Raw genomic sequence first — 26,146 nt, forward strand, 5'->3', positions numbered from 1 at the left:
TTACCATTATAAAATACCCTTCTTTATCTCTGGTAATATTCTTTTTCTTGAAGTTTTTTCTTGCTTACTTTTTGCATGGTATGTATTTTGCCATCTTTTTATTTTCAATTTCTGTGGTACTCAAAGTAATCTCTTAGACAGAGCATATAGTTTGGTCTTTCATTTTGTTAAACTTTTTATTTTGAAATAACTATAAATTTACAGGGAGTTGCTAATAAATTTATAGGGAGGTTCTGTGCACCCTTCACCCATTGCCCCCCAATGTTAACATCTTGCATAAATACAGTACAGTATCAGTACTAGAAAATGGACTTTGGTGCTTATTCAAATTTCTCCAGTGCATGTGTGTGTATGTTTCTCTATAATTTTATCATATGTGTAGCTTTGTGTAACCACCACTACCACCACATCAAGCTACACAATCATCATCACAGGGCTCCCTGGTACTGTTCCTTTACAGCCGCAATCCTTTCTCCCCTCTAACCCTTAGCCCTTGGCAACCAATAAATCCCTTCTCTATCTTTATAATTCTGTTATCTCAAGAATATTATATAAATGGAATCATGTAGTATCTTACCTTTGAGGTTGGCTTCTTTCATTCAGTGTAATTCCCTTCAGGTTCATCCAAGTTGTTGTGTGTATCAATAGTTCACTCTTTTTTGTTGCTGAGTAGTATTCGAGGGTATTGCTATTTTAACCTGTCAATCTATGCATTTTAATGGAAGTGTTTTGTCCATTTACCAATACCATCTTGCTATTTGTTTTCTAGCTGTCTCATCTGTTTTCTGTTTTCTGCTCTTCTTATCCTGCCTTATTTTGGATAAATTAAATATTTTTTAATATTTGATTTTAGTTCCTCTAAAATAAAATTAGCTTTTTTGCAATCCCTCTGTGTATTGTTTTTAGATGTTATTTTAGGGATTTCCATACCCATCATTAACTTAATACAATGTACTTAGAATTAACATTATTACACTTCATATAAAATGTACAAATCTTACAACAGTAAAATTCTATTTACCTGTTCCCCTTACATTTACATACATAATACGCCCTACAATACAATGTTATCTTAATGTACTTAAAAAATAATTCAATAATTTCTCTTTAATTTATTTTAATGGAGGTGCTTCTCTATGTTAATATCTTAGTGCTGCACTATGAATCATAGACTCTGATTTTTTGACTGAGACTCAGGTATTGAAATTGATGAAAAATACTTTAAAACTGAAAGTATAAATTTTCTGTTATAACACGGTTTAAATTATTTTTTATCTAATGAAGTTATTTTAGCATAATTTTCCTCGAGCTTAGATAAACCCCTACTCATTATTTCTTCATAAGCATGTATATTTATTTATTTTTAACATCTTTATTGGAGTATAATTGCTTTACAATGGTGCGTTCGTTTCTGCTGTATAACAAAGTGAATCAGCTATACATATACATACATCCCCATATCTCCTCCCTCTTGCATCTCCCTCCCACCCTCCCTATCGTACCCCTCTAGGTGGACACAAAGCACGGAGCTGATCTCCCTGTGCTATGCGGCCATAAGTAGGTACATTTAAATGAAACACAAAAAATCCTCCTTTTAACACACAATTTCACTTTTCTCAGCTTTATTTTCCCACTCACACCAGTAAAAGTACTATATCTAAGATCCTAGAAAATACTGTTTAATTAAATGCCAGAAAACACCCACCCTTACTCTCCAAAAGACCTAGTCTTACACAAACCTTCAGTAGAAAACTCCTTTAAATGTCTTTTATATTTGGATGTTGAACTAGAATTTTGGAGACAATTTTCTGGGGCTGCATCTTCACTTACTTAAGAGATATTAGTCCTTGCTATTTAGTTGTCAGTGGGTTATTACATCTATATTGTTTATTGGACATTGTCCAATGGGAAAAGCTTGATTTGAATAAAGACACGATATGAAATATGTTATATGAAACTCCAGGGAAGAGATAGAATCAGCCTTGAGTTAAGAGCTGAAGACAGATTTCTAGGTCTCTCCTCATTCTTGTACTTTCTGACTTCATATTGGTGAAAGTGAAGTAGAATTGCTCAGGCTTTCCTTTAGAGGCTTATTTGGAGATAAAGAAAAGGAATAAAGTCTTTATATTACTAATTCCCTTGGAACAACTGCATCAAATTGAAAGTTTTAATCTAACTCTTTCTTCTTACCCCAATAAAAGAAAATACAATTATATCCCTTATGGTGGGTAAGGAGAACACCATTATTTTTTCAAAGATATGATTTTCTCCGCTGTTGTGAAATATACTAATTTTTTACAAGAATATGTTAGACATATTTTATTGGATATGGAAAACTTGCCTTCAGAAATATGGAAAAATCTTATATTCCATCCCTCTAATTTTATCCCTATCTACTGTCTTAACTTTATCTTCTACATGTACTCAATGCTACAGTGAACCTGAACTTTTTGTTTCCTGCCTATATGCTGTTAATTCTGCTATTTCCTCCACTGAATGTGTTTTCCTCTTCATTTGCCACCTATCAAATATTATAGTCCTCAAATCTAGATCCTAAGAGAAATTTTCCTCAATTCTCCAAACTGACAGCAATGTCTCCCTCTTTTGAATCCAACGAAGTATGTATATTTCTTAATGCCCATAGTTAATTGTTAAAATGTCACATACACTAATGGCTACTTGAGGGAAGGATTTTCTAACTCATAGTCCTATTTCCCACAATATGCAGCATAGTATATCTTACTTCAAAGCTACTGGGTAGATATTTGTCTAACCAATTAATTAAGATATGTGAGTACAATTCTAGGGTTGTCTTTATGAATGACTCAGTCTAATATACTTTGCAAATGTCTCTATTACATTCAGGTGGGCTGTTTGTTCCAGAGGCAGGGCTGGTTTGAAGGACTTGATGAAAATCGCTCACAAATTCTGCTCAGACAAGGACACTCCCAATGTGAATAGATAACTTGTTGGATGCATCTACCAGCAGCTGAACCGCTGGCAACTTTTGTTTGGAGTGAAGAGCTTTCAGCCCAGCTTTCATCAGTGCACCTCCCTTCCGTTATGTTTTGCCTCCTGTTCTGTTTACATGAAAGACTACAGTCTTGTCTTAGAATTTCTGGGTATTATGTGTACCTTAGGGAAATCTGATTACAGAGATAATCTACTAACAGGGAAGAGTTTCCATTTGTTTCTATTGAGTTTTGTCAATTCTGAATCCAAGATTCCTTTGTATTCCAGTCCATTGACTAGAGCCTCCCAGCCAGACGTTGAGGCATCTGTTTCTATAGTCTTTGGAACTGGGAAAGATAAATAAGAATGTGCGGGAATTATCTGTATATTTGCTAACCACCAATTTAGATCTAAATAGACTCCCTCTGTTAGGAAGACTAATGAATTCCAATTCTCTGAAATATCCTTTGCTTTTAACAAGCAAGATGGAAGGCATCTAAAGAAAAAAATAAAAGAAAGAGATGCACAGAGGGAAAAGCTGTGAATAATGCCACCAGAGAACCAATTATGTTCACCAGCTGGCATTGAGAAACTTGTTTCCCTTGACAAAAAAAAAAAGACTTCAGTTTTAGCCTCAAACTTCTTTTTGACGTTGTGTTCTTTAGGGCTGAATGACAAATCCTCCCAGACACCCACGTAAGATATTAGGAAAAAAATTCTTAACATTATTGTTACGTGTAACATGACAAAGAGCTTGGCAGGAAGAGAAAAACAAGCGAAGGCATCAACATGGCAGTTAATAAGAACCAACTAGATAAAATGACAGTGAAAATGAAACATTAATATGTAGAGACCTTCCTCCCTAGCCACATGACTGAGTCAACGAGTTATGTTCACAACTTGACATGACAGTGATAAAGAAACTGGTTGGGACATTTCATAGATGTAAAAGTATATTTGTTATGAAAGAGTAGCTAAAAGCTATATTTCTCAGTAATAGAAACAACATTTTGTACTTTTTCCCCTGTTAAGGGGGGACCCTCTTTGATTGCAGCTAAGCCTAGAACTGTGCCTTTTGTGTGTTAGTGGGTGAGATATGATCTATTTCAGGCTCTCTCAGCCAGTAAAACTTGGAAGAAAGTGGTGTCACCCAATCTTGGGCTCTCAGTAGAGGTCTTTTTTTAACTGCCCTGAGCCCCTCAGAGCCAATCTTGGCTGGGAGTCCTCTCTGTACCTCCTCCAAGCTGTTTCTTGGGGAAATACTTGTGAATTCAGTGTTTTCATTTTGTACAGTCAGTCCTCCATATCCGTTTTGTATTTGCAGATTGAACCAACTGTGCCTCGAAAATATATTTTAAAAAAAATTCCAGAGACTTCCCTGGTGGCTCAGTGGTTAAGAATCCGCCAGCCAATGCAGGGGACAAGGGTTCGATCCCTGGTCCGGGAAGATTCCACATGCTGTGGAGCAACTAAGCCCGTGTGCCGCAACTATTGAGCCCATGTGCCACAGTTACTGAAGCCCACGTGCCTAGAGCCCGCGGTCTGCAACAAGAAAAGCCACTGCAATGAGAAGCCTGGGCACCACAACAAAGAGTAGCCCCTGCTCTCTGCAACTAGAGAAAGCCCGCACGCAGCAACAAAGACCCAAGGCAGCCAAAAATAAATAAATAAAATAAATAAATTTATTTTTAAAAATTCCAGAAATTTCCAAAAAGCAAAACTTGAATTTACCATGCTTCAACAACTATTTACGTAGCATTTCATTGTATTGGGTATTATGAGTAATCTAGAGATGATTTAAAGTATACTGGAGGATGTGTGTAGGTTATATGCAAGTACTTCTCCATTTTATACATAAGGGTCTTGAGCATCTATAGATTTTGGTATCTGAGGGGGTTCTGGAGCCAATCCCACATGGATACTGAGGGACAACTGTATACCATTTTAAAACCTGCCTTTCTCAAGTATCTATTTGAAGTTCATAGAAATCTGCAGAGCAAGTTCACTCAGGCTAACCTTTGCTGAACCACTGAAGTAGAGTCCCTCTGTATCTGTGCACAATCCCTTTTTTCTCAAGGTACCTAGAAATGTTTATTCAATAGCAACTTGCTTTTTTGATTGCAAAAAGGGGGAACTTTAAAAAGTGTATTGTTTCTCTTTCAAATGATGCCATCCTGTGTACACCTGTATAGTCTGAGCACTACACAATTCCAGGTGCACCCCCCGCAAGAAGTAAATATCAATGGCTCCTCCCTACCCCCCACCCAACCTGGATTGAAGAGAGTGGTAGTCTTGACCCTATGCACAAAGATTATAGATTTTTGATGTGATTGGATAACTGACTGGATAATTAATTTAATATACTTTGTTCTGGGGAGGAAAATGGAGCTGTTATTGCTTTCATGCCATAACTCCCCAATTCTATTATTTTACTGAAATTGGTATTACACTTAATATTACAGAAATACAAATGTTATTTAAATGACTCCTTAGCTTTGAACCAAAATCAGTAAGGAAGTGTTTTACACATTTTATTTCACATGTTTTCATCTTGGATTTTTCATGCCTCTTATTCTCTTTGAAGGATACAATTGGAAAGGAATGGTTTCATCAGTAGTTTGTACCATCCTTCTTACTTATACATTCCCTGAAACATCTTCAAAAATGGTTTCCTGGGACTACCCTGGCAGTCCAATTGTTAAGCTTCCATGCTTCCACTACTGGGGGCACGGGTTCGATCCCCAATCAGGGAAATAAAATCCCACATGCCACACGGCGTGGCCAAAAAATAATGATTTTCTTTTTCTTTATTAAAACATTTTTTAAATGGCAGTTCTATTGAGATATAACACAACCACAAAACTCATCCATTTAAAGTGTATAATTCAGGGCTTCCCTGGTGGCGCAGTTGTTGAGAGTCCGCCTGCCGCTGCAGGGGACACGGGTTTGTGCCCCGGTCCGGGAAGATCCCACATGCCGCGGAGCGGCTGGGCCCATGAGCCATGGCCGCTGAGCCTGCGCGTCCGGAGCCTGTGTTCCGCAACGGGAGAGGCCACAACAGTGAGAGGCCCATGTACCGCAAAAAACAAAAAAACAAAACAAATAAAGTGTATAATTCAGTGGTTGCAATATATTCACAGAGCTGTGCAACCATCACCACTATCTAATTTCAGAGCATTTCATCACTTCCAAAGATTTCATACCATTAGCAGCCGCATCCTGCACCCCACCCCCACCGGCCCTAGGCAAACACTAATCTACTTTTTAAGTTTTCTTTTGATGTGGACCATTTTTTAAAAAGTCTTCATTGAATTTGTCACAATATTGCTTCTGTTCTATGTTTTGTAGTTTTTTTATTTTTGGCTGCAAGGCATGTGGGATCTTAGCTGCCCAACCAGGGGTCAGACCTTCACTCCCTGCATTGGAAGGTGAAGTCTTAACCACTGGACTGCCAGGGAAGTCCCACTAATCTACTTTTTATCTCTATAGATTTGCCTATTCCAGACATTTCATATAAATGGTATCATACAATAAATGGCCTCGTGATTGAATTCTTTCATTTAGCGTAATGTCTTCAAGTTTCATCCATGTTGCAGCATGTATGAACTTGCTACTTTTTAGTGCTGAAAAATATTCTATTGAATGGATATGTACCACATTTTGTTTATCCATTCATCAGTTGATGGACATTGGGTTATTTCTACTTTTTGGCTGCTATGAACAGTCCTGTACAAGTTTGCTTTTTTTCCTGTACACACTGTGTGTGTGTGTGTACTTCTGTTTTCAAGAGTCTTGGTTATTCACTTAGGAGTGCAGTTGCTAGGTCCTATGGTAACTCTATATTTAACATTCTGAGGAACTACCATACTGTTTTGCAAAGTGGCTGCACCATTTTATAATCCCACTAGTAATGTAGGGGAGCTCTAATTTTTCTACATTTTCCCAACACTTATTTTCTGTCTTTTTAATTTTATCCGTCCTAGTGGGGTGAAGTGGTATCTCATTGTGGTTTTGATTTGCATTTCCCTAATAACTAATGATGTCGAGCATCTTTTCAAGTGTTAAATGGCCACATTTATATATCTCCCTTGGAGAAATATCTATTCAAGTCCTTTGCTTATTTTAAAATTATTAATTTTGCTTGTGGTAAACTACACATAATTTAAAATTTCCATCTTAACCTTTTTTAAGTGTACTGTTCAATGGCATTAAGTACATGCTCATTGTTGTACAAACATCACCACTGTCCATCTCCAGAACTCTTCATCTTCCAAAACTGAAACCCTGCAGTCATTAAACACCAGCTCCCCATTTCCCATTCCCCAGCCCCTGGCAACCATCATTCTACTTTCTGTCTCTATGAATTTGACTAGTCTAGGTACTTAGACTATATATAGTGGAATCATAAAATATTTGTCCTTTTTTTTTTTTTGGCAGTACACGGGCCCCTCACTGTTGTGGCCTCTCCCATTGCGGAGCACAGGCTCCGGACGCACAGGCCCAGTGGCCATGGCTCACGGGCCCAGCCACTCCATGGCATGTGGGATCTTCCCAGACCGGGGCACGAACCCGTGTCCCCTGCATCAGCAGGTGGACTCTCAACCACTGCGCCACCAGGGAAGCCCTATTTGTCCTTTTGTGACTGGCTTATTTGTGACTTTGCATAGTGTCTTCAAGGTTCATCCATGTTGTAGCATGTGTCAGAATTTCCTTCCTTTTAAAGACTAAATAATATTACATTGCATATATAATACCACATTTTGTTCATCCATTCATCCACTGAGGGACACTTGGGTTGCTTCCACCCCTTGGCTATTGTGAATAATGAACATGGATGTACAAATATCTGTCCAAGTCCCTGCTTTCAATTCTTTTGGGTAAATGCCGAGGAGAGGAATTTTTGGACCATGTAGTAATTCTATTTTTAAGTTTTTAGGAACTGCCATACTGTTTTCCATAGCAGCTGCACCATTTTACATTCCCAACAATAGTGCACAAGAATTCCAATTATCCTCACCAACACTTATTTTCTGCTTTAAAAAAAAATAGTAGCCATCCTAATGAGAGTGAAATGGCATTTCATTGTGGTTTTGGTTTATATTTCCCTAATGATTAGAGATTACATCAGCCAGCTCCGACTGCCATAACAAATACCATAGACTGGGTGGCTTAAACAACAGAAATTTATTTCTCACAGTTCTGGAGGCTGGGCAGTTCAAGATCAAAGTTCCAGCCAATTTAGTTCCTAGTAAGAGCTCTCCTCCTGGCTTGCAGATGGCTGCCTTCTCACTGTGTCCTCACAGGGAGGAGAAAGAGAGATCATTCTCTCTTCCTCTCTTTCTAAGGTCACCAATCCTATTGGATGATAGCCCCACCCTTTTGACCTCATTTAACCTTAATTATCTCCTAAAAGTCATATCTCCAAATACAGTCACATATGAATTTTGGAAGAACACAGTTTGGTCCATAACTGTGATGTTGAGCATATTTTCATGTATTTATTGGCCATTTGTATATCTACTTTGGACAAATGTGTATCCAAGTCTTTTGTCCACTCTTAAATAAGGATATTGGTTTTGTTTTGAGTTGTAGAAGTTCTTTAATATTCAGGATAATAACCCTTTATCAGATATAGGATCCACAAATGTTTTCTTCCATTCCATGAGTTGCCTTCTCACTCTCTTGACTGTGTCTTTTTTTTTTTTTTTTTTTTTTTTTGTGGTATATGGGCCTCTCATTGTTGTGGCCTCTCCCATTGCGGAGCACAGGCTCCGGACACACAGGCTCAATGGCCATGGCTCACAGGCCCAGCCGCTCCACGGCATGTGGGATCATCCCGGACTGGGGCACGAACCCGTGTCCCCTGCATCAGCAGGCGGACTCTCAACCACTGCACCACCAGGGAAGCCCTGGCTGTGTCCTTTGATGCTCATTTTTAAATTGGGTTATTTATCTTTTTATTGTTGAGTTGTAAGAGTTCTTTATATATTCTGGATACAAGCCCCTTACTAGGTATATGATTTGCAAATATTTTCTCCCATACTGTGGGTTGTCATTTGACTTCCTGATGATGTCCTTTCAAACACAAAAGTTTTAACTTTTGATGAAGTCCCATTTACTTTTTCTTTTGCTGCTTGTGCTTGTGGTGTCATATCTAAGAAATTATTGCCTAATTCAAAGTCATGACGTTTACTCCTATGTTTTGTTCTAAGAGTTTTATAGTTTTAGCTCTTACATTTTGGTTTATGATCCATTTTGAGTTAATGCTTGTATATGGTATGAGATATTCCTTTTCTTTTGATCCCTAAGAACACAATCATTTTAGCATGTTTTTACTAGATTCAATATGAAAAAAAATTAGTAAAGTGGGTTTTTTTGTTTGTTTGGGGAGATCTTTTTTTTTTAATCACTGACTCATTACAGACGTGGGAAGCCACATCTATTTATATCACCAAAAATATACCTCACTTGGATTAAGCTCATTCAGTCTGTTTTATAAGCAGAGAAATCCAAGCATAAGGTAACAACAGGAATGGCTGCCAATGGCAGTTGTGATAACACTCATTGAAAGATTATGAATAACATCTTGATTACAAATAAAAGTGTGGTCTCATCTTTTTAGTCCAAAATTGGCTACGACTACATATCATCTTTTAGTCTGATTAATGGCAGAGTAACAAGTAGAGTAGGAAAGAGATTAGCAAATCATTTAAGATGTCAAGTGCAGTTAGTGTGTCATTTTATCATAGATAATATAGTAAAGCTCATAGCGACAGGTGTATGTAACAAATAAGAACTGAAAATACTCAGATATTGAAGAGCCAAGTTAATGTTTCTAAAATCAGCATTATTTCATTGGATTTGATTTTCTTCCTCTGAATTGTCATACTGTTGAATTGGGCTTTGACTTAGTGACACTCTAAGATTTGGTGTGGATGTTCTTTTTGCTTTGCAGGATGCACAGAATCAAAAATTAAAGACAAGTGTATGGTATCGTGAGGTAAAAGATTATGTTTTCTTCCATGCATGCTGGACTCCTGAATTCGATCTGTTGCAAGATGTAATTATTCGAAGAACTAGATACTATCTTGTGTTTCTAGTTCTTTATGTCTGCAGCAGACCTGATTTATTAGAATCTGAGTAAGATACATGACTGTGGTTTCTGGTTGGGGCAACCCTCTTTAGGAGTTGAATGGAAAGTCTTCTTCCCTGACAGATAGAACCAATGAGCTGATCAATTGAGTTATTCATCTGAATCCCTCTCCAGTTCTTTGATGAGATTGACATTGCCCCTTTGTGATGTTTCCTTTTTGGCTACAGGTTTGGGATGATGAGTTTTTATCCTGGAACTCCAGCATGTTTGATGAGATTAGAGAGATCTCCCTACCCCTAAGTGCCGTCTGGGCTCCTGATATCATCATAAATGAGTTGTAAGTGTGCTGGGGTGTGTTTCTGTGGGGTTTAGACTGCTTAGAATATTCAGGCTGGTTGCTGCTTCCTTTAAGTCATTGTTACTATTTTTTGTTTCTCAACTTGAAGAAGAGCATACTGTTGGGAATATTCAGGTTAGAAGTACCATGAGTTGACGTCATTTAAGATACAGATTTGATTGCTAATGCTTGATGTTACTCATGGATTATGTCTGTGTGTGTGTGTGTGTGTGTGTGTGTGTGTGTTTTATACATTTACTTATTTATTTATATTTTTTATTTTTGGCTGCATTGGGTCTTTGTTGTTGCGCGTGGGCTTTCTCTAGTTGAGGGGAGAGGGGGCTACTCTTCGTTGCGGTGCATGAGCTTCTCTCATTGCAGTGGCTTCTCTTGTTGCAGAGCACGGGCTCTAGGCATGCGGGCTTCTGTAGTTGTGGCATGCAGGCTCAGTAGTTGTGGTGCACAGGCTTAGTTGCTCCACAGCATGTGGGATCTTCCCGGACCAGGGCTCGAACCCGTGTGCCCTGCATTGGCAGACGGATTCTTAACAACTGCACCACCAGGGAAGTCCTGTGTCTGTGTTTTAACATTAGCAAGTGAGTTGATTTATAAGGCTGTCATTGCTGAACCCACCTTTGCCAGGGTGGCTATCTCACGTAAAGTGTGATTCTGTCTTTGCACTTCTAGGCTAGTCTTGGGTGTTACGGTCACTATCATCTCATAATCAGCTCTGCTTGTGTATTGGAATGACTAAAGCCCTTTCTGTAACAAAGATCTTTTGTGTTTCATATAGTGTGGACATTGAAAGATCACCTGATCTTCCCTATGTTTACGTGAACTCATCTGGGACCATTAAGCACTCTAAGCCCATCCAACTAGTCACTGCATGCAGTTTAGAGACATACGCTTTTCCATTCGATATCCAGAATTGCAGCCTAACCTTCAATAGCATTCTGCACACAGGTAAGCCATGAGAGGTGTAGCCTGCTAGTGGGCAAACACACTTGTGCTGGGTTGGCACACATAGGTGAAATTATTATATTATGCTGTCCCTCAGGTCTATTTTATTCTTGCACATAATAGACTTTTTATAAATCTAAATCTCTTCTTGCAGTTATTTGGCTCCCGCTGTAATTCAGACTAAGTACAGTATTGTGCCCAGAGATATTGCCCTTTGCTGCTGTTGGTTTGAAAATACAATATTAGGCCTCTACTGCCATTGAGAATGTTATAGAAGTCTCATTCTATAGACAATGGAGTACAAACCCTCAGTTCATAGCTGCTTTTTTTCATGACCAGAAAGTTTTTATCCCCCATCCCTACCCCTAATTCAAAATGGTATATTGAACCCCATCTCCATAAGACTGTCCATGTGGGGACAGGAGTAAAAAGGAAGGATTTGAATTGCGAGTTGGAAAAGTGGTTTAATATTGGTGCCTCTCTCCATGGGAAGTCAACTGTTTCTGTTGTTTTCAGTGGAAGATGTAGACCTGGCCTTCCTGAGAAGCAGAGAAGACATTACACATGACCAAAAAGCATTTTTGAATGACAATGAGTGGGAACTTCCTTCTGTGTCCTCAACGTACAACATGCTGCAGAGCAGCGCTGGAGATTTTGCACAGATTCAGTTGAATGTAAGTCCTCCCCCTTCCTGTCCCTGTTGCCCACTTCTCTGCAGTCTTTCACCTTCTCTATTGGGCTGAGGAGTCTCTCTCCTGCATCTTCTCATTCGTTACCACCTAAGTACAGGAGATTCCAATGGCTCCAACATCCACTTGCATTTTGGCATTTCAGAGACCAGAGATTCAGCCATAGATCCTGGACTCCTGCTGTAGCTATTCCATATGTGAATATAAAGAGAAGGGTTTTCAGACAGAGACCTGAACCAGCCACTACAGCAGGAATCTTCAAGCCTTTCAATACATGTAACATCCTCACTTTTTTTTTTTTTTTTTTGCAGTACATGGGCCTCTTACTGTTGTGGCCTCTCTCGTTGCAGGAGCACAGCCTCCAGACGCGCAGGCTCAGCGGCCATGGCTCACGGGCCCAGCCGCTCCGCAGCATGTGGGATCCTCCCAAACCGGGGCACGAACCCACGTCCCCTGCATCAGCAGGCGGACTCTCAACCACTGCGCCACCAGGGAAGCCCACATCCTCACTTTTAATTGCTACTGAAAGAGAGAGAAAAAAAACCCCACAAACAACAGCAACAAAAAATTGGGAGAAGAGTGTCTCTTCAACATGAATGTCCTGTTTGCAATTGAGTAAATTATTAATTAATCCCAGACTCAAATGCATAAAATTATCATATTATTAACTTGAGTATCTTGAGGGATTAGCTAACAAATCATCTGCAGGATCCAAAGAGACCACTGGTGGTTTCTGGATCAGAGAGAACAACTACTCTAGAACGACGCGATAAGAATAGGAACTTCTCAGATGTGCCACCGGGAATGCCCTTGGCGGCACTGTTCCTGGGGAAATTTGTCCAGCAGACACCTGGGAGGCAGTTGGAGCAGGACAGTGAAGCCTGATACTTTGCAGCAAGTTTCTGCAGCCGGCAGACTTGTCATTAGTATTCAGCCCTGCTTTTCTGCACAAAGTCAGATGGTGGTGGGACCTGGGGGCAGTGGGAGGGTCTTTCATGCCAGGTAATCTGATTGAAAAGTAGAGACTACAGACAGGTCAGGATTGCACAGATGAATTCACACAGATGAAGTCTCCTGGAAACAAACCTTTTGAATAGGAAGGAAAAGTCAGACTAGACTAAGGTGCTATGGTTACAATGGATAATCATATGCTAAGGGGAGTGGTGGGGATGAAATAAGCAATTATTAAGGGCACAGAAGTCCTCCATTGGTTAAAAGGTGTGGTATGCAGCTTTCTAGCAATGCTCTTGTTAAATCAAGGCCTCTTAGACACAGCTGTGATTTGAACCTGACTAATGTATAACGCCGGGCACGAGCTAATCCCAATTCATACCTTCCTTGAGGTAGGGCTTGGGTTCTTGCCTATCCTGCTTGGTTTTTATTAAAGCTTTCATTGTGGCTTGTTTGTCCACTTTTTTACCAAGATAAAGGGAGGGGAAAAAGAAAGCTTTTTTAATTTCAATGAGTTTCTTGGCTAAGAGTAAACACCTCATTAATTTTAAAGATATCAGCCCGCAAACATTATTAATGCAGCCCGAATAATGGAGAGCATTAAAGGGAAATGTGAGGGTGCAGCACATGCAAGGTGGAACACAGTCACCTATCAAGCACTCTGGAGAACGCTGCACACACCATTACCTACACTGCACGGAGGAGACAAAGGTGGGAGACAGGGCAGGTAAACAGGAGTGTGTGTTCCCACGCGCACAAAGTCATTCTCTCCATAGAGCAGCCATTATTTGTAGTTACATGTCACCCTTTACCCTAAATATTAATTGCCTTCTCAACAGTGGCAAGAGGTTTTCTTTTTTTACTTTATTTATTTATTTGTTTGTTTGTTTGTTTTTGTCTGTGTTGGGTCTTCGTTGCTGTGCGCAGGCTCTTCTCTAGTTGCATCGAGTGAAGGCTACTCTTTGTTGCTGCACGTGGGCTTCTCATTGTGGTGGCTTCTCTTGTTGCGGAGCACGGGCTCTAGGTGTGCGGGCTTCAGTAGTTGTGGCACATGGGCTCAGTAGTGGTAGCTCGTGCACGGGCTTAGTTGCTCCGCAGCATGTGGGATCTTCCCGGACCAGGGCTCAAACCCATGTCCCCTGCATTGGCAAGCAGATTCTTAACCACTACGCCACCAGGGAAGTCCTGGCAAGAGGTTTGCTATGTCCTAGCTCCATGTTAAATATGATGAACAGAGGTGTAAAAGACTGTTGAAGGGAGGAGACGATCTCCTCCCTGGATCTCAGGGACCAAGGTCCCATTCCTTTGTTGTCTTCACTGCCACCCTTCTTTTCCGTTCAGTGTTTACATTGAGTGGTGCTGGAGGGGACATCGATGCGAGATTTCATGCTCTTGGAACTTCTCCCTGGGGACCTTTGCCCTGGGGGTTAAGGTTGGTTATCTAGCAGGCTGGCTTCCACCCTGGCCCTCGGGAACAGAGTAGGGAAAGAATCCTGAGAAGAGCCACAGATCGTGTTTGGTAAGGCAGGGAGCCAGACTCAGGAGCATTCCTGCAACTTTGGAAGACAAAGTAGATTGAATGACTCTCCAGTTCAGTTCTTTGTCCCCCTTGACCTCTTTCAGCCTCCCTGACTCCCTATTCCCACTATGTGCACCGTGTCTGCTCATGTTCTCCTACTCTGTGCCAGACATCCTACTCTGAATTTAGCAATCAAGTCACCCTGGTGTCCTTCAACGACCTTTAGCCAATAATGTGAAATTCAGAGCCCAGTTCCATGCCAACAATGGGCTGCCAGGGTCCTGACAGCAAAGGGCCAGCTCCCTCTTGATCTAATCACCTCCTATGTCCAAGTCCAGGCTAGGTGGGGCAGGCAGGAGGAACAAAGATCTATTCTAAGTATGTCATCAGCCTGGGCCTGATGTACATGCTGCCATTGATACTGAACCAAAGGCTCCGGGTGCCCCATTAGTTACGGCTAACGTGCAATCCTGTCTGCAGCTCCAGGATATGTATTGTTGATCAGAGGATACCGCTGACACTTTGGAGTCAGGCTGCATTCCACAGGGGGCCCAGAGCACAGGCACCTCTGCCTACCAGGATGTCTGTGTGCAGCCTGGCACCCCATCCAGCAGCCATAGGAGGGAAGGTTTCCTCCAATACATTGTCAGAGGTGCTGGTTCCCAGAAACAGCAGGATGAACATTTGATTTCTATATGGTAGTGTTTTGTTTCTTTTTTGTTTGTTAAAGAATGAGGGTAGAAGTGAGAGGCGGTAGAAATAAAATTTGAGAACTCACGCTGGATAGAAAAGGGTGGACCGTTGTGGGAACTAAAGTGAGCCCGACCACAGATGTCCTCTCACTGACTAAATGTTCATGCGGTCAGAATTGGGAGGCCCACAGGGGACTCCTAGAAAAATGCAGAGGGGCATCTGGGAAAGAAAGGCGCCTTGTTTACCCTCATTTTCAGATATAATTTTCCTTTCTAGAGTAGGGTAGATTAATTTCGTTGAGATATCCATTGAATGCAGCTCAGAAACTTGATAGAAGATCCTTCTAAGCTCTATTAGGTCACTCCAGAGAGAGAGAGAAAGAGAGGAGAGAGACAACACACATATAGATAGATAGATAGATAGATAGAGAAAGAGAGAGAGAGAATTTAGACCCCTAGAAACCTTTCCAGGGTCACTCAAGTAACCCTGGGATCTCGGACTTTCTGCTAATACAACCCGACCCATGGTCTAGATCCAAGAAACTCTCACTCTTGTGCAAGGATCTTACTTAAATGGCCGCAACTTTCCTATTCTTTCTGAATTGGGAATGTTAGGAGGGGCTTGGGAGAGGAGGAAAATGGGCTTCTGTATGAAGCTTGAGTCTGGGCGTCAAAATTCCAACTATGTTATAAAGATGGTCATGCCAAATTGAGTACTGGTGAGGTCTACCATCAAGGAGGCAATTAGAGGCTAACCTTGGGGCCTATTCCATCTCCAAGGAGCTCTCCACATACACATTCTGAATTAGATTGATCTCTTTCATTAACATCAATAGGCTCCAAATACCTTTGTGTACTTATTATTACCTGGCTTTAATGGATAATGAAATTGTGGCATAATATTGCTAACACCTGAAGGGTGTCTAATGGAGAATACGGACTGAAACCAAAGTGCTTTTTCTTCCCCTTCTGTGGAATTTAAAGGCACCAGCTCCTTTAGTCCATTAGAAATGATGGGCTCTATGTAGGGGCAGTTCTGCAGAGAGTGGTGTCTCACTGAGCTGGTGACATACTGTCCCCTGGCATACAGGGGTCACTGCCTGACATGACCTACCTCTCTAGGTGACCCTCAGAACACTGACCTTAAGACAAGAGCCCCCCTCTGGGCTCACTCCACTCTCCCACCCTACTGGAGCTAAAAGAAGCATTATTAACAGACTCTAACACAGCTCAGTGAACACCTTTTGTGCTCTTATCATGCACCAAGCTCAGTGCTGAGCACTGAGGACACAAACATGAATAAAACAAGACTCTTGGTTCCTATCAAGGGCCTCAAAATCTACCCAGGGAGACATGGTAACAGTAACCACAAAACCAAGCACTGACTCCAAATCAGGCACTGTTTTAAGAGGTCATACTGTAACCCTCACATCTCCATGAGATGCAGCCTCTAAGGATCCACATTTTTACAAGTGTTTGAATTGGGGTGCAGAGAAGTTAAATATCTTAACCAAAGTTATAGGGTGACTGGTGGAGCCTGGACTTGACTCCAGAAACTATGTGCCTAATCCTATATGATGGTGACACACAACTAAAGATAAGCAGTAATATTCCAGTCCAGTCTGTGGCATCCTTCCACTGTGTGTTACTGGCCAAGTCGCCTGTATTAGTTTCTAAGGGCTGCTATAACAAAGTACCACTTTAAAACAATAGAAATTTCTTCTCTCACAGTTCTGGAGGTCAGAAATCTGACATCAAGATGTTGGCAGTGTTGGTTCCTTCTGGGCACTCTGAGGGAGAGACTGCTCCATGCCTCTCCCTTAGCTTTTGGTGGTTGCTAGCAATCTTTGGCTTTCCTTGGCTTGTAGACATATTGCTCCAATGCCTGCCTCTATCTTTACATGGCATTATCCTTTGTATGGATACAAAGGATATCCATTTTTTCTTCTTCTTACAAGGACATCAGTCATATTGGGTTAAGGGCCCACCCTACTCCATATGACCTCACCTTAACTAATTTCATCTGCAATGATCCCATTTCCAAATAAGGTCATATCCTGAGCTTCTGGAAGGACACGAATTTTGGGGGACATTATTCAACCCAGTACCATCTGCCACCCTCTGACTCCCCCAAATTCATGTCTGTCCCATGTGCAAAATATAGACGCCCTATCCCAACATCCCCAAATGTCTTAACCCATTCCAGTACTGATTCTAAGACCAGAATATCACCTAAACATAAACTCAGAAAGTCCCAAATCTTATCATCAAATCAAGTATAGACCCTTGGTATGGTCCATTCTGGGGCAAACTTCGATCTGCAGACTTGTGAAATATCTAACCATCAGAATCTGGTTCGTGATCCCATAAGACGTGGGTTGGGGGTTTGGGGGGCAAGAGTAGAGACCTGTCCTGTCACCAGGTCTAACTCTATCATTTAGGATAGTGCCTGATACTCTGTTCATGCTCAATTCATGTTTCTTGATCGGGGGAACAAAGGGCTTTGAGGATCAAAGGAGATCATGAAAACAAAACATTTCTGAAAACTGTGGGATAAAATCAGAGTTTCTTTAGGCTGCATTGGGCTTGTAGAGAAAATTAGTCTAGTCCATAGGTAACATTGCCCCCAGATCAACTTAAAGGAAAAGGTGGGTCCTTTGTGCTTGAAGAAAACCGAAACTGTAGGAATTATTTGATCTGTCTTAGGAATTGGAACATCCTTGCTAAAAGGCAGAAAAATGACTAAGGTAGTTCTGGAGGGTCTATCTAGTTTTACGATTTTACAAGCCAAACATAGACATAGAGCTTTCTGCTTTATGTCACAGCCCAAGCTAATTGTCCACCCCTGTACCTACCTGTTTACTTTCAGCTATTGTTGATAGTCAGTGAGGAGTATCCTCACAACAGGACAGGCTACATGCTTTGTGGGGCCTCCTGCAAAGTGAAAATGCAGGGCCCCTTGTTTAAAAATTATTAAGAATCTCAAAATGGCACAAAGCCAAGCATGGGCCCATCTCAGTGCAGGGCTCCTTGTGACTGCATGAAGCTGGCCTGCCTCTCAGCCTCTTAGCTCTTGCCACGCCTCTCCCGTGGCACCTTGGGGAGCATGAGGTTTGGTGAAACTGCACTTTCCTAGGAACCAGGGACCCTAAGGAGCCACACTGCCTGTCTTTGGTTCCGTCCCAGATTTCCATTCACTCTCTGCATCAGCCTCTGGGTGGAGAAGAGTCATCTCAGCACGTGCTATTTACACAGAAACTTTATTTAAAGAGTACAACAACCAATCTTAATTGTACCCAAGATGCTTGGCAAGGCAAAAGTAAACTGTTTTTTTAAAAAGGGAAAAATCAAGGCATGGAGAGGTTCGATACCATCCAGAATCACTTAAACCAGCACATCAAATTGAGAGGCTTGGAAACTCTGCTGTTCCTTTGACTCTAAGTCTGAGCTCTTTTTGCTTAACCAACATGCCTACTGGTACTTTTCTTTAGGGTGGTATTCTTATTCCTTTCTGTAATATCCACCATGAAGTCTCTGGTGCTGTTCCCACTTCTACCCTCCAGAGACAGCAGACTTGGTGGCCCCCATCTCCCCATATGGCCAGATCACCAACAGCCCAGGTGGGGCTCACAACACAAGAGCCCCTGTGGACTCTGGCCCCTTGACTCCCTTCCCCCTGCACCTCCTAACCACGGCTATGTCTGTCACAGCACAATGAAGGGAGTAGAAAGGTGCAGGTTGATGACAGGTCATGGTTTTCCTTGTTGACTGCACTTGGGTAAAAATGTATTTTAACCAAATGATTGCAAAGCAGTGAGTGTCACTCTGGTTTAAATATTTGCAGCCAGTTATGTCTCATGTGAAAGACAATAACCAGACTACAATCCACTGAATGGCTCTGGTCTGCAGAACTCCACTGAGTCAGGACATGCTTCCAGACCCAAAGGCGGGGGAGGCCCTGCTCTCACCAGCAAGGTGACATCTGGTCTCACCCAGCCAGACTCTTCGCCCACCACCTTCTGCTCTTTCCCTGGTCTCTGCCCTGGCTCCCGTCTATGTGATCCTCATCCAGAGAGGGAGGCAGAGGTGAGAGAGAAGACCCTGAACTCAGCTCAGAGGTCTGATGAGACCAAGAGTAGGCTGTATGGGAAAGAGCACAGGGCTTGGAACCAGAAAATGTGGGAGCACATCCCAGCTCTGCCACTTACTCAGCTTACTTAGGAGGCTGAGCTTTATTTTTAAAGATCTATAAAGTGGGGATGCTCTATTACCTCCCAACAAACTGACAGTGAAGAGTAAATAAATCACATCCTATGTGAAAAAGTGTCTAGCACACTATCTGACACATAGAAATCATTCAGCTGTTTGGTGAATCGGAGAAATGGGAGATTTCAGACATTATTTTTTTCCAAATCTAACAGCAACATGGCCCAGAACATTCATTTGTTCAGTAAACATTTATCGAATACCCACTGTAAGATAGATATTATGTCTGGCCCCATGAAGGATTAAAAAATGCCATTTTCACCCTCAAACGGTCATTGCAAAGCAGTAAGTGTCTGATGGGGGAAACAGCCCTGTCATATCATAGTTTCTCTCCAGGAAAGATGAGAATAGATTTTGTGTTAATTACAGACATCTCCTATTCCCATCCCAGAGAAGCTAGGTATAACAAAATGGCAACAGCAATCATTGTAATTTTATGAGTCTTAAATTACCAGCTAAAAAACCTGCTCAGCAGCTCTCTGCCCAGCCGTGCTGCAGGTCCTGCTGGGTATCTGCAGTTGCCCCCACCTCACATCTACTTTTGCTCCTGGAGGCTGGTCTACGGCCTGTAGAGTTGGGACTCCTGGTCATGTTTGGCCAATAGCAGGCAGGGGAGACAGTGGCAGGAGATTGGAAGGAGGGGGAGAGTGAGTGGGGCATTTATCTCTCCATTTCTCCCCACCCCATGGTGTCTCCACCAGCTGGCTGTGCTCCTAAGAGGAAGCCACAAGTCCAACCAGCTTTCTGTCCCCTCAAGCTCTAACCACATTCCTGGTCTTTGGTCCTTCAGGCCTAAGGGTAGGAACAGCTGACGCAGTCCCCCAAATCCCTGGGGCACTGTCCTCTTCCTTGTGGTTTCTCTATGTCCTGCCCACACTTTGTCAAGCTCTCCTCTACTTTCCCAGTTTAACTGTGCTACTTGTTCCTAACCAGACTCTGACAGATACACAGGTACTAAAGTGTTTGCATTCCAGGTAAGAAGAGAGACTAAACCAAAACCAATACAATATATTGCAAACTAAATGGTTTAAAAAGAAAGATTATGGTGTAAAACCTGGTTTTAAAACAGTTTCTTACTCACCAGTTATGTGAATTTGGACAAGAAATTTAATCTCTAGGAACCTCAGTTTCCCGGTTTGTAAAATGGAAATAATAAGACCCAGCCCTGTGAGAGAGTGGTAGTGTATATATGGACATATATACAGTACCAAATGTAAAATAGATAGTTAGTGGGAAGCAGGCACATAGCACAGGGAGATCAGCTCGGTGCTATGTGACCAGCTAGAAGGGTGGGATAGGGAGGGTGGGAGGGAGGAAGATGCAAGAGGGAAGAGATATGGGGATATATGTATATGTATAACTGATTCACTTCATTAAAAAGCAGAAACTAACACACCATTGTAAAGCAATTATACTCCAATAAAATCGTTAAAAAAAAAAAATACCCAGCCCTCAGAGCAGCCCTCAGAGTTGTTGTGAGGATTAAATAAGACAAATCATATGAAACACTTATTCCAGTGCCTGGCATAGAGCAAGTGCTAAATAAATGGTAGCTTCTTCTTATAATGATTAATAATATTAATATTAGTTCTATGTAAAAGCTTAAAGGATTTTTTTTCTATTTTCTAAACCGCAAGATAATCTCCTATTCTAAACTACATAGACTTCTCATATTATGCAGAAATGTTGGGATGGCAGAAAGTGTTCTTGGCTAGGGGTTTGGCCAAACATTTGTCCATTGGCTTAGACCCTCTTGTCAACAGATTCCTCATCCCTGTCCAGGTGGTGACTCGCAGGCGCCCACTGGTCTATGTTGTGAGCCTGCTGATTCCCAGCATCTTCCTAATGCTCGTGGACCTGGGGAGCTTCTATCTCCCACCCACCTGCCACGCCAGGATTGTGTTCAAGACCAGCGTGCTGGTGGGCTACACCGTCTTCAGGGTTAACATGTCTGATGAGGTGCCGAAGAGCGCAGTCACCACCCCTCTAATTGGTAAGCAGCTCTGGGGTCGCTAGGTACCTGTCTTGCATTACTTCTGTCCAAGATCTGATGTTGCCTTTCAGATGGGGAAGGAAGAGGCCCAGAGACCCTTGCTAACTCCACCTCCTCTGACTTCTTCCCTCAGGGGTCTTCTTCACGGTCTGCATGGCCTTCTTGGTCCTCAGCTTATCCAAGTCCATCCTGTTGGTCAAATTCCTCCATGATGAGCAGTGCAGCCGGCGGGAGTGGACCTTCTTGTGCCTTCGAGGGGACACCGATGTGGAAGGGCCTAGAATGGATCCCTGGGCCCAGCTCACTGGGGTAACAGGTTTGTGAGAAGCCTTGAGGTCCCTGCCTGGTTCTGCTTTATCACCCTCAGCCTTAGTTCCCATGGGTGGAGCACCAGGCCGTCTTGAGTTAGCTGTATAAAAAAATGGAAACACCTGCTTCTTAACCTTGCCCTGCATATTACATTACCTCCCTGGAGACTGAAGACCGTCTCCTGCTGGCTTCCCAGAAAGCCACGTGTCAGCCTAGAGATCAGGGCCTCAGTCCCCTTAGCTTGTTTTATTTTCCAGTTTGGAGCCATTGACTCCAGAATAGCAGAGTGCATGCATGTGCACACGTGCGCACACACACACACACACACAAATAGTTTGTATACATTTGGGATCTGATCGCTTAATGTGCAAAAGTATACAAATCATCCCAGTGTTCCCTTTGGCAACACATATACTAACACTGGAATGATACAGAGGTTAGCATGGCCCCTCTGCAAGGATGACATGCAAAGTCATGAAGCAGTCCACATTTTCACTGTATCCTTGAAAGTTGCCAAGAGAGTACATTCCAAAAGTTCTCATCACAAGAACAAAAATTTGTAACTGTGTGGTGATGGATATTACCTAGACTTATTGTGGTGAGCATTTCACAATATATACAAACATTGAATCATCATGTTGTATGCTTGAAACTAATATAATATGTCAATTATACCTCAATTAAAAAAAAAAAAAAAGAACCATTCCAGCCCCTAAAGCTCTAAGGCAATGTGGGCTGGCTGCTAGCTCAGAAAAATCTCCCGGATAGATGTAGCCTCAACACCCTACTTACACAACACCCTACTTGCTGTGTTCTCCAGGGGTTCCTTCAGCGCAGTCTTGCCTCCCCTCAGCAGGTAGGGAGAGGGTCCCCAATCCTAACTAACCCACTGCCCAGTTTTGCCCGTCACCTTTCTTGAAGGTTGAGGCCATCGGCTTCAATGGGAAGGCCGGGGGAGCCTTGGTAGCCCCTGGCTCACCTAGAGTATCTTCCTCTCATGTAGAGCCCCCCATCTGTCAGGAGCACCAGGCCCAGCCAGGGACCCTGAGGGAAGTCTGGTCCCAGCTTCAATCAATCAGCAGCTACTTCCAGACCCAGGACCAGGCGGACCGACAGGAGGCTGGGTGGCTGGCCCTCCTGGAATGCTTTGACCGATTGCTCTTCCAAAGCTATCTTGTTGTGCTGGGGTTCTACACCATCACCCTGTGTTCCCTCTGGGTGCTGTGGAGTGGCTTATGAAGACCCAAGTTTGTTGGTCTCCATCAATGTGTTTGCATGGCACTTGGGGAAGGCTGAAAAGTTTTTGTGGGGATATTGGAAGGGGACAAACGATGGGGTAAAAAGTTCTCCAGCCCCCGTTGCCTCTTTTCATTCAGCCCAGGGATGCACATCATCGAATTAGCTATTGAATGACCCAGGAGTAATGCATTCACGATGAAAATGCATAAACAGTACGAGGTATCCAGTGAAAAGTAATCCTGCCCTCTTACCCAGTTCACTCCCCAGAAGTAACCACCGTTAGCAACCTCTTTCAGAAAATTTCTAGCACATGCAAGCATACATGTGTGTTTGAACGGTGTTTTAAAAGGTGTAAGAGCACTCCATCTCCCAGTCCTGTCTTGGTCACTTATTCAGTCAGTCGTTCAACAAAACTTGTATTGAGTGTTGATTAAGTCCTAGGCCTTGTGTTAGGCACACCAGAGAGTACAAGGTAAGTCCGTTTCAGATCGTTCTTCACTTGACTTGATCCCTGAGGAACCTTGTTCCAACCAGAACACAAAGTTCCCACCTTATCTATATCCTGGAGCTCTTGTTCCCTTAATCCCAGGTGAGTCTATCTTCCCCTGTGCCTTCTCAGCAGTGCATTCCTATTGGAGGGGATCCAGATCTAGCACAACATTTCATCAACACGCACCATGTGTAAGGCACTGAGCTGGGGGATAGGCTTAATGCATGGCCCTTGGGTTCAAGGAGTTTATTATAATCTGCTATCCTTGTATTTGTCTGCTCTGGCTGCCATAACAAAATACCACAGACTGGGTGGCTTAAACAGAGATTGATTTTCTCACAGTTCTGAAGGCTGGAAGTCCAAGATCAAGGTGTTGGTAAGGTTGGTTTCTTCTGAGGCCTCTCTCCCTGGCTTGTAGATAGCTGCCTTCTTCCTGTGGTTCTCTTCTGGGCACATATGTGTCCAAATTTCCTCTTCTTCTAAGGACACTAGTCACATTGGACCAGGGTCCACCCTAATGAACTCATGTAACCCTAACTACTTCTTTAAAGGCCCCGTTTCTAAATACAGTCCCACTGTGTCGTATTGGGAGTTAGGACTTCAAAATATGAATTCTGGGGGGACACAGTTCAGCCCATAACACTCACATGATTGTGGAGGCTTGACAAATCCATACTCTGTAGGGTATGTAGAGACTCAGGAAAGAATTGCAGTTTGTGTTCAGAGGCGGTCTGCTGGCTGGATTTTCTCTTCTTCTGGAGAGGTTGGTCTTTTTCTATTAGGGCCTTCAAATGATTGGATGAAGCCCACCCACATTCTGGAGGACAATCTGTTTTACACAAAGTCTACTGGTTTAAAGACTTTAAACATCTAAGAGATACCTTCACAGAAACATCAAGAATAATGTTTGAACAAATATCTGTGGCCCAGCCAAGTTGACACACAAAATTAGCCATCAGAGTCCCGATGGCCCCTTAGCTTCCCATCTGTGCCCACAGCCATCTGTCCAGATAGAAGAGCCCTGATCACCTTGCACTTGGGTAACTAATCAACTTCTGGTTCATTCTCCTCAGTAGCCAATTCTGTACTGATTATCCTATCTTATGGCAGTTCCTGTGGTCTCATAACCTGAATCCTAAGATTAGAATTCAAGCCTTCCACAAAGTTTCCCTCCCCTTATATTTAACTTTCTTCATTTCTCATTGCTTTCTATTACAGAACCTTCAATCTAGCCAAGCCAGCCTGCCTACCATCCTGCTCAGGAAGGGGTTCATTTCCATCTAAGCCTCTATTTCTAGTTGGCACAGTCTTCTTCTGTTTCACCAATCTGTAGGTCCCTGTCTAAGGACCTGGCTCAAAGAACAGCCTTCCTCCCCCACCCCTTGCCACCTGATCACCCCATGACTCTGTCCTCTCTCCTCTAACTTCAGACTTACATTATCTCCTATCCTTCTCCCCTTGAATGTTTCATGGCTCTGTGTGTGTGTGTGTGTGTGTGTGTGTGTGTGTGTGTGTGTGTGTGTATCGCTTGTCAAATAGATTGCACACTCCTAAAACAGAAATCTAGTTTTCTATTTCCAGGTCATCCTCATCTCTGCCCGGGTCCATACAGAGTTTTTTTCATGGTGATTCTGCCATAACTATTGCAGAGAAACTCATTCTAGCTCATGGCTGATGACACATTTCTACCATCTACCAGTGTGTTTCTCCAAGTCTGAGGGACTGAATCTGCCCAGGGTCAGACACCCAGTCCCTCAGCATTCCTCACTCAGGACAACCACCAGGATTTGGTGGGTAGAAGAACACAGTGTGCTGAGGGTAAGGCATTACTCCTAACACTGCTTACAGAGGACTGCTGTTTGCTGGGAACTTTTTCCAGCACTAAAATTGCCTTTAAAAAAATCTGCCCCCCCATCCCCCCAAAGGAAAAGAATTTAAATTCAAACAGCCTTTACCCGCATCCTCCCTCTCTCATTACCTCCCAGTTAGTGCTCAACGCCAATTGTCCATGAAATTCCGCTGCTGCTGTTAATGAAATGAGGAGCATAAGAAGTTTGTGAACAGGAAGTGTCCATGCAAACGTCCACCTGTTTCCCTCCTCGCTTCCTACTTCCTGCTCCTGGTCTCCTCTGCCTCGACCTGCTCAGTTAGCCTCTAAATTGATCCCAAATCTTTCTTCACTGTCTCGGTTATTAGAAAAGGAAAAGATTTGCGGTGAGGTCCCCACTACAGAGTCTCCTTCCTTTCCACCTCTGTCTTGGAGAAAGCAGCTGACTTTGCTCCTGACTCCATCACTACCTAGCCAGGGGACCTTGAGACTGACCTCTCAGAGCTTCGGCTTACCCTATTTGACATCGGGGCTCTTATACTTATTCTACCCATATCACAGAATTTTGAGGATCAGAATGAAGCAATGTATTCAAGAGTACTTGGAAAAGTAAATCATATATTGCAAAATAAAAAGATCTGCCTGCTGTCAACAGACGGATTCCATTCTTTAGTCTTTGCTGTGAGGTCCTCTTCCAGCTACCTCTATCAGAATCCATTTATGGACTGGATTCCCCAGAAGGGCCTTTATTCCAGAATCCAAAGGCCAAGGGCTGAAGCCACCATATGCCTCCTTGTCAGGGACTTGGGCTGCGGGCCGGGCGAGGGG

At 42.6% G+C, this 26,146-nt stretch overlaps 1 protein-coding gene and 1 non-coding gene across 2 annotated transcripts in view; both read left to right on the forward strand.

Annotated features, from left to right (window-relative positions):
* HTR3B (5-hydroxytryptamine receptor 3B) overlaps positions 1 to 23,000 on the forward strand; it is a 73,302-nt gene extending 50,302 nt beyond the window's left edge. The window contains exons 4-10 of the mRNA XM_060105253.1: positions 9,908 to 9,952; positions 10,273 to 10,382; positions 11,176 to 11,345; positions 11,859 to 12,016; positions 21,242 to 21,452; positions 21,586 to 21,768; positions 22,765 to 23,000. Coding sequence (XP_059961236.1) covers positions 9,908 to 9,952; positions 10,273 to 10,382; positions 11,176 to 11,345; positions 11,859 to 12,016; positions 21,242 to 21,452; positions 21,586 to 21,768; positions 22,765 to 23,000 — 1,113 coding nt within the window. The remainder of the gene's footprint in view (positions 1 to 9,907; positions 9,953 to 10,272; positions 10,383 to 11,175; positions 11,346 to 11,858; positions 12,017 to 21,241; positions 21,453 to 21,585; positions 21,769 to 22,764) is intronic.
* LOC132494568 (U6 spliceosomal RNA) lies at positions 22,152 to 22,255 on the forward strand. Its single transcript, XR_009533141.1, has one exon. It is a non-coding gene; the product is annotated as a U6 spliceosomal RNA (small nuclear RNA).
* Positions 23,001 to 26,146: the final 3,146 nt, after the last annotated feature.

This window comes from Mesoplodon densirostris, chromosome 7 (assembly GCF_025265405.1).
Source record: "Mesoplodon densirostris isolate mMesDen1 chromosome 7, mMesDen1 primary haplotype, whole genome shotgun sequence".
In the NCBI taxonomy this organism is placed as follows: domain Eukaryota; kingdom Metazoa; phylum Chordata; class Mammalia; order Artiodactyla; family Ziphiidae; genus Mesoplodon; species Mesoplodon densirostris.